Source organism: Chenopodium album, chromosome 13, assembly GCF_948465745.1.
Source record: "Chenopodium album chromosome 13, dcCheAlbu1.1, whole genome shotgun sequence".
NCBI lineage: Eukaryota > Viridiplantae > Streptophyta > Magnoliopsida > Caryophyllales > Amaranthaceae > Chenopodium > Chenopodium album.
In genome coordinates, this window is record NC_137846.1 from 295631 (window position 1) to 309847 (window position 14217).

At 36.0% G+C, this 14217-nt stretch overlaps 3 protein-coding genes across 3 annotated transcripts; 2 read left to right on the forward strand and 1 right to left on the reverse strand.

Moving 5' to 3' along the window:
• Positions 1-839: 839 nt before the first annotated feature.
• On the forward strand, positions 840-7021 carry LOC145574096 (uncharacterized). The gene is made up of 11 exons (XM_081631833.1): positions 840-1291; positions 1370-1400; positions 1488-1501; positions 1591-1641; positions 1716-1785; positions 1863-1929; positions 2029-2096; positions 2813-2936; positions 3754-3793; positions 5280-5347; positions 6808-7021. The coding sequence occupies exons 1-11, from the start codon at positions 1064-1066 to the stop codon at positions 6815-6817; spliced, it is 771 nt and encodes a 256-aa protein (XP_081487959.1). The 5' UTR covers positions 840-1063; the 3' UTR covers positions 6818-7021.
• A 282-nt stretch (positions 7022-7303) lies between these two features.
• Positions 7304-10072, reverse strand: LOC145574095 (mitochondrial dicarboxylate/tricarboxylate transporter DTC-like). Its single transcript, XM_081631832.1, has 6 exons — positions 9776-10072; positions 9585-9668; positions 8722-8783; positions 8159-8520; positions 7846-8060; positions 7304-7693 (listed from the first exon to the last, which is right to left on the reverse strand). Exons 1-6 carry the CDS (start codon positions 9890-9892, stop codon positions 7637-7639), a joined length of 897 nt encoding a protein of 298 aa, XP_081487958.1. The 5' UTR covers positions 9893-10072; the 3' UTR covers positions 7304-7636.
• A 1847-nt stretch (positions 10073-11919) lies between these two features.
• LOC145574097 (tubulin alpha-5 chain-like) lies at positions 11920-14105 on the forward strand. The gene is made up of 5 exons (XM_081631834.1): positions 11920-12164; positions 12340-12554; positions 12670-12869; positions 12976-13484; positions 13563-14105. Exons 1-5 carry the CDS (start codon positions 12052-12054, stop codon positions 13873-13875), a joined length of 1350 nt encoding a protein of 449 aa, XP_081487960.1. The 5' UTR covers positions 11920-12051; the 3' UTR covers positions 13876-14105.
• The last annotated feature ends 112 nt before the right edge of the window (positions 14106-14217 follow it).

Below are 14217 nucleotides of genomic sequence, written 5' to 3' on the forward strand. Positions count from 1 at the left end.
TTCGGACAAAAAAAAAACTGCCAAAAATCGGTCAGGCTAACTTTGATGAAGTCTAAGTAGGGTTGTCCTTCATCTTACCTTAAAAAAACTTACATACAATTGATATAGTTTTGGTGACTTTTTCTTAATATTGATTTAGACCACATACCAAGGTATTGTTTAGTTGACATGGAAATTAAATTTCCATAAAAAATTGCATTTCATGGGAAGTTATTTTCCCAATAAAATTCCTAGGAATTTCATAAACTTGTTTGGTTGACAATTAAGAATTCAAAATTTCCATGAATTTTGATTGACCAGGGAGGCTAGGTAATTTAATTCCCTTGTTTTGAGATAAGTTGAAATTTCCATGAATTTCCACTTCCTCCATTTCTCTTTAAAGTGTCAAACTGTCAATCAAACAGCTTCTCAATCTATTAAATCCCATGAATTTCTACTTCCCCATATTGTCAACCAAACAAGACTTGAAAATATGCAACATTCCCATTTTTTTTTTAAATTAGGGATTCCAACGCGCGCGATGCGCGCGGTATAGCTAGCCCTTTGAGAAGAATTATTATTGATGTTCTTTTATGTCTTATGCCGGTTTGTGTATAATATTTCATCAAATAAAGTTATTTGCATATAGACAATAAATGTGTTGGATGTTGTGTAGTTGTACAATATTCTAAACTTTAGTTGAGCTACTTTTAAATAACGCCTACATAAAACGATAACCTTTCGTTGTCTAGTGACTAATCATGTAATATCCACTATCAGCCAATTTGGGTTATAAGCCTATAATACATGAAATGGATTCAATTTTGAAGATTTTTGGATCCAATATCGAAAACTCATGGAAAGATTTGTTCGTATGTAGGAGATTAATTAATGTAGTTGATACATCAAACAAGCTAAGTTGAAACTCGTTCGTTAAGTTGGTAAACAAGATTGAAAAAAATTCTAATATAAAACATGAACTTGGTGTGTTAGTAGTATTTGAAGAAAGAAAGAGAGAGAAAAATAGTTGTCGGGAAAGGGGAAGGAGAAGGGGTGAGAGAGAAAAGGAATAGGCGGAGTGAAAATGCAGAAATGGAAAACCCTGGTACGGCATTGGCGATGTAGTTATAGTTATAGTTACAGTGCGAAAATGAATAATAATAAAAAAGCATCAATGTTGGTGGAACGAACCCTAGTGACGACGGCACGATTTGGCAATTCATCATCAACGACGACATGGATGGGGTTGGGCAATTGCAATTCACCGTGGTCTGTGTATCAGCGTCGCGGCGTGAAAGTGGCCGGCTCCGAGGTACTTAGCTTTGATTCGATGTTTATTAATCCCATTTTATGATTTATGATTTATCAACTAGTTGAATAATGTTTGCAGGTGAGAACGGGGAACATTGTCCAAAGAAAAGGTAGTTTATTTCTCCAGTTATTTGTTGCTGCTACCTCAACCATTCCAATCTAATTCCGCCTGTCTTCTCTCTATTGTTATTTATCAGGCCGCATTTACCAGGTACTCCCTTTTTTTTTTTACTTTTGATTTATTTCATTCTCCATGTTATCATTATTACCGAGTAGGAGTATCATTCCTTCTTTCTTCAGGTTATTAAAGCACAACACACTCAGCATGGCAGAGGAGGGGCCTCCATTCAGGTTCATCATGGATGCTTTCTTTCACTCATTCATTCATTCATTGGATTCTCTACTGATCTGTCTATCTATATCAGGTTGAGCTTCGCGATGTCGACACTGGTAACAAAGTTACTGAAAGATTCCGTACCGATGAATCCCTTGAAAGTACGCATCTTACTCTCTATCTGTCTACATTTTAGGACACCTACACTCACTCACGATTCACAATCCCATTTCTGCAGGGGTATATGTTGAAGAGAAGACTTTCCAGTATTTGTATTCTGAGGGAGATTTGGTAGTCTTGACAGAGTCAGTGTGCCTAACATTTTATCTGCCCTTTTAACTCTAATTATCCAACTACCCTACTTATAACACTATAAACTGGTTGCTCTCTTGTGTTTGCATCAGCCCTGAAACATTTGAACAGCTAGAGGTGCCAAAACAATTGTTTGGAAAAAATGCTGTCTACCTCAAAGGTGCTCTGTTTTTTTTTTCCCTTCCTCACCTGCTATAGAATCTAACAGTGCTGTGTTCCTCATATCATCTCCTTTATCTTCACCATTCTTTCTCATTTCTGATTGACTTTCTTGATAGCCTTTGTTATGATTTATTCATTTATAATTACCAAATTTTTAGCTAACTAAATTTATCAAGGACGATGAGGGTTGATGATTTGTGCGCATATGCTTAAATAATCTTTCCATGCCATCTATTTTAGTGAAGTTGAGAAGATATACTTTCAGATCCCTCTAAAAGTTCTTGAAACCAATCTAGGGGCCTAATATCTTTAATGTTAAGACAGGCTCTTAAGATTTAGCCCATAGAGATGGATATTGCTACAGAGCAGCGGATGACAGGGGCTTGTGTGAACAAAAAGAAGGAAAATCTAGATCATTATTAAGGGGGTTAATATTGTGTGGTCTGTTGTACATTTTAGAAATCACCAAACTTTTGTTATATGATTTCAGTCTTTGGAAAAAAATTATTATGGATGGGCAGAGGAAGAATATACAGTGACCTCGGGAAAGTTGTAAGCATGAGTAGTATGCATCTGATATTAGCTATGTACTGCAGACATTCATTACTTCCCTTTAAGGCCCCTAATTTCCTTTACAAAATTTCTGAAGAACAATCACTCATTATTCTACGATCATTATCCATAGATCCATGATATGTTCATTTGATGATGCAGAGGATATGACAGTTAGAGTGCAGTATTATGACGGGAGACCGATGTCCACAACAGTACCTTATCGTGTTACATGCACAGTTGTTGAAGCTCAAGCTCCTATGAAGGGCCTCTCCGTGAATCCTCAGTATGCTTCTACTGATCTTGACCTTTCTATATAAAGTTTTCCCCGACTAGTTTTATGCTCAGTTTTTAGCCTTGTGTCTTTTGTCTTACATCAGTAGTTAAGTTTCATCATTCATGTTTATCTGTTTAGGTTATTTGCAAAGAGAGAATCAAGTTGAATTTCTTGCTTGTTTGTTATTTTATTTTATTGTTATTAATAATTAAGAGTTTTACTTCAAAAAAAAGGTATAAGAGTAATACAACTTTATACCAAACACTAAAACACTAAAAGCAAATTAACTACTGGTCAAGCACCGTTAAATATCAGATTTTTCTTGGGCTATATTAAATTGACTTTCAAATTCTAGATTAATGAGGTTGATGCACTTTTCATCCTGCCATTAGATGATTCCTTACATACAATTAATATGGGTGCTTTGATCTGAAGATTATGAAATTCTGCATATAATGATGAGTAGCAACTGTGTTGAAATTGTTGCTGCATGTTTGTATTCCTAGTATCTCATTCAATAAGTGCATTATTAATGGCTCACTAATGTTATTTCAGTGAAAGGATAGAGGGCAGAAGTCGTGGTACTGTCAGTTTTATTCTTCCACTAGTTCATTTTTTACTGTGGTACACTGGTACTTATTTGTGAACATGCACCTTTTGTAGAGTATCTTTAGTATAACCTATTTTCAGATTGACTTTTGAAATCTACTGTGGTAGTAAAAAAAAGTGCTATGATTTTTTATATGTTGCCTTCAAAAAGCTTTAATCTGCTCTCTTTTCTCACTCATTTGTAGACTTTATCATTTCTTTCTCGGCTCTTTTGCAGGTACAAAAAGGTTTTACTGGATAATGGCCTGACAGTTCTTGTAAGTAAATATATATTGTTTTTATTTTTTGATTGATAGGCTTATACTGTAGAGTTAGTGACTTTTTTTGTGGCAACTTCAAATCATAGCAGGTTCAAATAAACATAACATATGAGAACTTTCAAGTTCTAAATACCTGTCACATAACATTTTTTATACCACTAATAGATCAAGAGTTGGGTATAAGGGTAATTAGATTAAACTGTACTTCCTTGGCTCTTACGGTTAAGAGCTTAGGCTGCATATTTTGTTTCCCCAGCTTACGGTTAAGAGCTTACAGTTGAATTGGGGATAATATATCAGAATCATTGATTCATTATGGAGCATGACCTATGCTGAAGTGGCCCCTAGCCCATTCCTAATTTTCTGTCCCTGACTCACTGATCCAAGGGAGTGCACAATTGCTTTAGTTACATTAGTTTTTCTCTGATGTTAGGATACATTAATATGATACCCCGGCCTTGTGGTTTTGGGAGCTTTCCCGCTCCCACGTTGACATTTGTATCGACCTCTGGATTCTTTCAGAGATTATGACGTCGAGCTCTTGCTTCTAATGTCATAGGTGAGAAAAAAAATTATAATTAGGGTCATTTTGTGAAATAAATAAAAACAAGGATTACCATTTCAGTGTAGCAATTGTTTAGGTTACCATTGAGAATTTCCCATTGTATTTTCATTTCTAATTCTAATATCTTGATGACATTTAGATTTTGTGAATTTGAATTACAATTTAATTCAAATGTGAGGCATATGAATTTCAGATAACTGTTTCCTTAAAAAAAAAAAAAAAAAAAAAAAGGTGCTGTTAAATTTATGCATCAAACTTAAGCCTTCTCTCATTTTGTCACCAAAAACTACAACCTGGTTAAGAATTAGTATCAATTAATGTAGAACGAACTTTCGTTGTTAAGAATTAATGAATTTTTTTGGGCACTAAGGCTATGCCCCTGTGTCATGCCAATGATCACATCTATACTGGGTACTATTTTACATAATAATTAATCATGTTTGAGCCTTTGGGTTATGATTTAGGTTCTTCTCCTTTCTAATTGGGGATAATATGCTGTCTTGCTGATTATGATTAATGATGATGGTTCATTTATTGGCATGAATGTTGCTAGACTGCCTAGGATACTAAATCAATTTGGTCAATGACATACTATTTGTGTTATCTGTGAGCTTCTCCATTGGTCTAATGGACTTTAATCCAATTAGAATTAAGCAATAGAGGTTATTTTCAAATGGGTTCGAAAGATGCTTGCTAGATATGACTCTTGCTTAAATTATGATGTGATTTATAATTGATTCTTACATTAGTTTTCTAAAGTTGCTAAGTCAATATATAATGTTTTTTCTTGTTCAAGTCCAATTCTCTTGCATCTCAGCCTGTATTCTGCCTTTTCTATTGTCTTGTTTATTTCTTTGCTGTTTTTATAAGACAGGCTTGCATTTGATTCACCATTTTACCTAATCTCTTTAAATCCAGGCTCCTCCATTCATCGTGACTGGCGATGCAATCGTCGTGAATACTGCAGATGATTCTTATATTACAAGGTGACATCGTTACAATTGCCCAAATTTTGGCACGAATGTTCCTTTGAATTTTTCCATTTCTCTGTGTTATTGGCAGTTCGCTTGGCATATTTTTTATAGAGATGGTATTTTTAGGCACTAGATTATTCTTGTTACATTCCCTCTGCCCTAGAAGCCCCTAGAAGTCTCATGGACTAACCTCACGCATCAAAAGAGAATATATAACATGCAGCAAACATTGACTTGACAAAGACAATCTTGTATCCTATTTAAAAACTTATGGAGTTTAAACTCTATTAATGGCATTGCAGCCTTGTAGGTACATGGTAGATAAATCTTACATTAAACTGATACTTGTATGTTGAAACATTAGTTGTTATATAAATAGGGACTAGGGAGTGTGTTGTAATTATCTCATATTCCCGTCTTGTAGTTGTCTTGCTTTTAGGGATTGCTACTTAAAATCTAAATGCATTATAGCTCCAAGATTCCTTGTGTACTTGATATCTTGGTTACCAATGATACTGCTCATATAAGGTTCAATCAAACGACTGTATTTCTTAATAGTGGTAGGCATGAAATTTGCTGGAAGTTGTACTGTGGGAAGGTAGCAAACTCCTCATTTATTTGTTTGACAAAAGTGACTTTTGGGAAAAACCTCTTACAACCGAAGTTACCAAACAGTTTTAGGCCTTCCCAAGATATGCGATTTACTAGATAGTTTAACTTTCCTCATCTGTTATTGGAACCTGTTTAACCTGATAAGAGAAGGAAATGTCTTTATAATTGCATGCTGTGGGACTTGCAGTAGAAAATATATATTTGGGAGAAGAAATGCAGATCATCCATAAAGCTTTCAACTGATTTTCAGCTGTTATGGAATTAGTGGGGTTGTGCCTCCATGTATTAGGAGACAATGCTTGATTGATGGGCTTTGAGTTCATGTGTGCACAACCAGTTGATTCATATGTGAACCATTGATGCTTAATTTCAACACTTTTAAAGTCATTTTTGGTGTAGAAAGAACCATATAGGTTAGTATGTACTATGTAGATAAGATTTGGTAGCACCCACCAAGACTTTAACCAATACAGCTAATTGACATCCACAACAATTTTGAATTTGAAGTTAAAAATGTTTTGTCAACATATGCTTAGTCATTTTAGCGATCCAACTAGCTCTTATATGACAACAGTTAATGGTTAAAGAGGCAAGCGTGCTACTGCTTACCTCTGATCTGAGGTGTGTGGAATGTAGATGAGTGGATCTCTTGTTCTCGAATCCCGATATTGAATTTGTTACTTCGAATGCCAAGAATTATTTTGTTTAAGAAAAGAAAATAATAATTAAAATCATGATTCAGAGTTCTACATTGACAAGATTTCAAATTGGATGTCAAATTGATGATATGGAAGGTTTTTGTATGTACGCTTGAGGATTTGATGTTATGTATGGCGCTAATTGTTGCTTATTCTTTGCAGGGCAAAGTAGGAATGTGTACATCCTGAAATTTGGCATACAACATCTTACTATGAAGATATTCATTGTGAAGATTTTAAGAATGTTCTATTGTGACAAAATGTTACTCCATAACATGATAAGCTTGAATAATCTGCGTATCTATTGGTGATTCACAGTGTAAATTTTTTGCTTTTCCATGTAAAATTCTCTCTCTTTTTTTTCCTTATGCGATTTTGCTGTTATATACTTATATTAGCGTTAATTTTGGCTTCTTATTTCCGAGTGATTTGTTTTTTTAGTTAGCTGTACGGATTTGTTTTTTTAACTTGGGCGATTTAGAATAATCAATCCTACTTCAGCATATTTCTGGGCACCTTGTATATGAACATGTTGCCTATTTAAAATCTGTAAATACACATGCATGGTGTTCACGTTGTTACAGATAATATTTAGTGTTTCAAATGATACGTTTTGCACTTTAGCAGTAGTATAGAGTTATTACTCGGAGAAGTGCTATGTTGTCCAACATATGATTGTGCATTGTTGAGGAATGAGCACCAGAATAAGGGGTCAGAATGTGAAAAAAGAAAGGTCATGACTCAATCCTTGTTACAAGCAGCACAGAGCATGGTTATTCTATAATTTATAAGCAAAAGACTAAACTATGAATTGCGGAAAGATCCATGCTGCAGGTATCCTATTATTTATCATACGAAGTACTATTATTTTCCTTCAAATTACTTGGCAGTCTCATCTTTGAAACTCCGAGGAGCAGAAATGTTGAGACAGCAAAATTGCTGGAACTGTCGCTTCAACCCTTCTATAATGTCAATCATAAATGCATAGGTATTACAGTCCCACGGAAGTCTCAAACTTCTGGATTTGATGGAGGAAAATTAAGGTCAACTGCATAAAATTGCACAGCATATTAGAAGCAGTTAGCTAACTTAGCTTAGTATAACAAATCAAATGCAATGCGATGAAGATGAAGGAAAGGGATTTGTGCAAAAAGAGGGCACTCATCCCTGGGAGGAGGTGTGAAGAAGTTAGTAACTCACCATAGCGTGGGGTGCAATTCGAACACAATAAACAGGGAAGCCGGTATAGAATTTGAGTGGCCCCCCAGATTTCAAGGTCTTCATGGCACAATCTAATGAACTTGTATAAGGGTACTTGCCCTCTGCATCTGGTTGCATTTTTTGTATTTGTGTTTTAACATAGTCAAATGGCAAACTGCAGGCCGAGGCAAAGAAACCAGACACTGCACTGGCTCCTGAACCGATATATAGCAATAAAAATTGGAAGTTATTACCTATGGGATTCAACTAAATATGTAGATCAGATCATAAAGTTGGCGACCAAGTAATTTACCTAACACCGTGGAAGTTTCTGTTAAACCAAGGGAATCCCGGAAAAATTCGACACTTTGGTCATAGGAGGCAAGCATACCCATGTTAAGCGCCATGGCTCTGACGATTGTAGGGGCAGCTCCTTTCCATAGTGCCAAAACCCCTTCATCAGCAACAATGCGGACGAGTGCATGGAATGCGTTTTTGTAGTGACGTCGTTGTGCCAGTGGTAAGGTTGCATCAGCTTGCATGCGGATCAGCGCTAAGTCTGCTGGGCTACCAATACATGCTCCAATAGCACCAGCACTCAAACCACACAATGCCTTTTGATATAGGGGTAGAGGCTTCCCGTCATTAGCAGCAAGTGCTTTGTTGGTCAAAATCCTAATTATAATGAAAAACAAGTGAAACCGGCTAAGTTGGGGGGGTGAAGTTAGGTGGTCAGTCATTTTGGACACAACCCAAAAATGAGTAGTACTATGCTATGGTTCATATAAGACTTGCTTGCTGCTTGGCAGAGGAATGATTAAGAGAGAAGTTTAATTCAGCAAAAGACGATGGACTGCTGGAAATCGAGAGACTGACCTGAAAGATCCAAGACGGGCAGTTGTATAAGTGGCTTGCCTTAGCAAACCTGCGGATAGACCCTGTAGCCTCCAAAATAAAAGTACAAAAATTAAGATGAGTAGCGCATTAAAAATTAGGCTGATAGGGTAAGGAGTAGAACTTGGTAACAGAAACGTATTCTTTCTCCTACTACTTGTTAGGATTATGTGCATGTTTCAACTGAATTGAAGCAGGGGATGTAAACTTGTAATTAGGCTACATTAAGAGAAGGCTGTAATATGACCCCTGGATTTAGTTGTCACGTTAATAGTTTAATTTACGCTCAGAAGTTGGATAACAGAAACTAAAGCTAAGCATGATGTAATTGTAGTACCCCAACTAAGTAATCCATAAATAGTACGTGTATGTTCAACTTCCTGATGCAAATGTACTGCACGCATCGATCATTGTGGTGGGAAGAATCCATATCAAAGTAAGCATTTAATATCATACACTAATTCCTTCAATCCTTCCTAACAATACCACCCCTATGATACTCACACTTTGTCACATATATCTTCATTTATATCCGATCCCATACTCTCTCGAGTAGTTATTTATTAAGCAATATTCACATACACAAACATACATACAATGTGTTTATACAGTTAGGAGAACTCAGACATGATTTATAACAGATCGATCATCAACTCTTTTAACTAATTAGCTGCATTAGTCTGATATAATGTGGGGTTTTTGTTTGAAGTAGTGAAATATTGGCATAAGCAGTACTTAGTTTGTAAGGGCGAGTGAGTGTGACACTACTACTAGTATAAACAATACAAGTATACAAGTAGAAGTAGATCAGATGGTAATGAATATGAGTTGAAGAAGTAATTAACCTTGTAAAAGGTAGAAAGACCCTCATCACGTAGCATATTCTTAGTCACCTGGACTGCAGAACCTTGTCCCAACTGAATTCTCACCTATTTTAATTTCATTATTGATCCAGTCAGCTTGCTTAATTAATTGGGTAATTGATCTTTAATCATGCAATAAACATTAAATTTAAATTTAAAATAAAAAGGGGTACCTTGACCATATCAATGGGCTGAATGACACAAGTAGCAAGCATACCGGAGGCACCTCCATTCACAAAGGGCTTCACTGTCTTCCATACTGATACTGTGCTGCTTTTCTCCTCTCCCATTTACCCTTAATTTTATATTTACAAATGGAGGTCTTCAGCTTCTTTGAAACAGAGTAAAAGTAATTTGTATGTATTAGATGCCAAAGGAAATGACAGATGAGAATGAGAATGAGAATGAGAAAGAGAGAGATAATGGCTTATTAGTTATTATTACTGTATCATCATCATCATCTGGTATGTGGACAGATCAGGAAGCTGAGGCCTCAGCCCCACTCAGTACCACCCAAAAATAATCTCACACCTCAACTATTCTACACCTCTACCTTTTTTTTTAACTTACTCGACACCATCCACACACTTGCGCAACTCTTACCCCTTCTTTTCCTAGTATTCTTTTCGCGTAATGACAAGTGTCGCTTGTATTTTATAATAATAATAAAAAATATATATATATATATATAAGGATGGATGTCAAGATAAATCTAACAACACCTCATACATCATAAATGCATAATTATGTGGTAAAGGTTTGGGCCATTGAAGGCACGCATGAAGCGATTTGGTGGGGTGTAACGAAGAAGTTAAGCCCGAACTTCATTGGGCCTTTTGAGATTGGAATTCAGAAAATTGCTTATTGGGCCTTTTGTTATCACCTGATGAAGTAATGATCATGAACCATAAGAGTCCTGACCACTTGCAGTTGGTTTTAAATGACAGTATTAAGTATGTGAGCGCCACTTGTTAACTACTGTACTGTAATGGTCATTGGTCACTGCCAACTTATGTAAGCTGTAAAATACAAAGTGTATACCAAATCACATGCATTTATCAAATTATAATCGTTAATCATAATCACTGTTTAGCATGTTGTCATTAGTCAATCGTAATAATATATAGAGTACTAATTAATGAAAGGCATCACAATAACTAACTAATTACAACTATATAATCATAATCCTAAGATACTAAATTAAGCGAGGACCACACGTGCATGGGAGTATATGGGCAATAATAAAATAGTATTACTCGTGTCTAAAAAGAGTATTAGTGTATTATTAATTGATAAAGGCAGCATTTTTGTAATTGCTGATTGAGGGAATAAAAATATTGTGATTAGTATCATGTTAGCTAGGTGCTGTAGAGTTGTATCCACTCTGTTTGGATCAATTTTACTCTTTATCTTTTGAAAGGTCCTTTTAGTGAAAGTCACAGTGGGTTGGCCCAATTCATTTGAGATTGATTTGTGAGCAGCGGGGGCCCGTTTATTGCTGGCGCCATATGGCGCCCGGGTCCTACTCTTTCATCCTACCATCACTGTTGTTCTTTTTTGGTTTTGTTTTCTTGTCTCTTCTTAATAAAGCTAATAGATTTTTGTTCCGCAATTGTTATTAGACTAAAATAGGAATGAAAATACTTATTCAAGCCGTTGTATAACTCATAGGATTATTAACCATAATATTAAATGGATAATTGGAGATATTAAAGAGTTTTATTTTTATTTTAATAAAATAAATGTACAGTGTTTGGTTTAGACGTAGGTGTCCTCTACATGATAGCATTAAATGAAGTAATATAAGTATATAATATACCTTCTAAATGAGAATGAAAATATACTCAAATAATGTTTGTTTTAAAGTACAAATAAAAAGGTGTGACACATCTTTATTTGTTGGGATTGTTGTATATCAACATATGTACGTAGTTTCATTATATTAAAAATAATAACACTTGTAGTTGACACAATATTTTAGGCAATAAGGACGATAAGTGCGTTGCTAACTATATACTATATAAAATAAGAATTACAAATTATAGAGAAAGGAAAATAGTATTGATCATATTTAATAGTTATTAGTTAGTTAAATGTTTTAGTGAAACGGATGTATTAAGAAGAGTGTAAAATGGAGCAGGCAATATGGGCTGTAAGATCTGAATCTGATAGAAAAAAGAATAGCCAAAACCAAAAGAGGAAGAATAGTCGTAAAAAAAAAATCCAACGTCCGTCGGTTGGGTTTGTGACAATATAAAAATAAATAATCCCGTTCAAAAAAGAAAAATATAAAAATAAATAAAATAATAAATGATAAAAAGGAAAGAAAGGAGTCGTAGCTGTTATAATCAAGTCGGAAATAAAATATCGGAAAGGCAAAGTAGAGTAGAAAGAAGAAGAGGGATCTTGAGTGATTTATAGTTGATAGTGAATAACAAAATAGAAAGAGATGAGAGAGATAATAAGCATACACATAGGTCAAGCCGGTATCCAAGTTGGTAATTCGTGTTGGGAGCTTTATTGCCTTGAACATGGCATTCAACCTGATGGTTTGATGCCAAGGTATGCTTTGCTTGTTTTTTCAATTTCATCTTCCATGTTTATTTATTCGATCTAGGAATATAATTTACCAAAATTGGAATTGACGAAATCAGTTGTTGTTGCTGTTGTTGTTGTTGTTGTTGTTGCTGTTGTTGTTGTTGTTGTTGTTGCTGGGTGAATATAAATGCATATGCAGTGATAGCACAGTAGGTGTTGGGCATGATGCTTTTAACACATTCTTTAGCGAGACCAGCGCTGGCAAACATGTCCCTCGAGCCATCTTCGTCGATCTCGAACCCACTGTCATTGACGAGGTTCGAACCGGCACCTATCGCCAGCTTTTTCATCCTGAGCAGCTTATTTCTGGAAAGGAGGATGCTGCCAACAACTTTGCTAGGGGCCATTATACTGGTAACCGAATCTTACACCTTTTATTTTTTTTTTTAATTTGTTTCATAATTCTTATTCTTAATCTTAATCTACTACTACCACGGACTACTTGTATTGATTAATTTTACAATTGCAGTTGGCAAAGAAATTGTGGACTTGTGTCTTGACCGAATCCGGAAACTGGCTGACAACTGCACTGGCTTACAAGGCTTCTTGGTCTTTAATGCCGTGGGTGGCGGTACCGGTTCTGGTTTAGGCTCTTTGTTGTTGGAACGCTTATCTGTTGATTATGGAAAGAAGTCTAAGCTCGGCTTCACCATTTATCCTTCACCTCAGGTTCCTACCTTTTCCATGTGTTTCCTCTTCTTTGTGTTTTTAGTACCTACATAAACTACGAGTGTAGTATTTGTTTCATGATTAACCAATTGGTTTCTAATGCCAGGTTTCAACAGCAGTTGTTGAACCTTATAACAGTGTCCTCTCCACCCATGCCCTGCTCGAACACACTGACGTTTCTGTGCTATTGGACAACGAAGCTATCTATGACATCTGTCGTAAATCATTGGATATTGAAAGGCCGACCTACACCAACTTGAACCGTCTAATATCTCAGATCATATCGTCCTTGACAACTTCCTTAAGGTTTGATGGAGCCATCAATGTTGACATTACTGAATTCCAGACCAATTTGGTGCCTTACCCCCGGATTCACTTCATGCTTTCATCTTATGCCCCTGTCATCTCCGCTGAGAAAGCATATCATGAGCAGCTTTCCATCCCTGAGATTACCAACGCAGTTTTTGAGCCCTCCAGCATGATGGCTAAATGTGATCCAAGGCATGGAAAGTACATGGCCTGCTGCCTCATGTACAGGGGAGATGTTGTGCCTAAGGATGTTAATGCCGCTGTTGCTACCATCAAAACCAAAAGGACCGTTCAGTTTGTTGACTGGTAAATGCTTCAAGATTAGCATCAATTTTTAAATAAACAGAGGATTTCAGTGTTTTTACTCCTCTTTTGTTTCTGCAGGTGTCCAACTGGCTTCAAATGTGGTATCAACTATGAGCCTCCAACAGTTGTACCAGGAGGTGATCTTGCCAAGGTGCAACGAGCTGTGTGTATGATCAGCAACAACACTGCTGTAGCAGAAGTTTTCTCACGGATTGACCACAAATTTGATCTCATGTATGCCAAGAGAGCATTTGTTCATTGGTATGTTGGTGAAGGCATGGAAGAGGGAGAGTTTTCTGAAGCCCGTGAAGATCTGGCTGCTCTTGAGAAAGATTATGAAGAAGTTGGAGCTGAAGGAGTGGATGATGAAGATGAAGAGGAAGAATACTAATGTGAATTTTCATGATAATCATGGAGAGGATGTGTTGAATGCCCTAGTCACTGTGTTGACTATAAATTTTTCAAAGTGTTAATCTTTTAGTGCTCCATGCAATGAAATTATAGAATATCAACTCCTGTAGTGGATACATGTCCGTCTTGTTGAACTGAATGATTTTCCTCAAATGTAGTATCTGTTTCATGACAAAGTCATCATTTAAACTAGTAGTAGTTGTTTCTCTAAATTTACTTCCTCCCACCTCATGTTTTTTTATGTGAGTCTATCCTAACATATGCAGGCTCTCTTAATTCATCCATCGCAGTATTAAGCCAATGTAAATCATGTTTTTTCTCC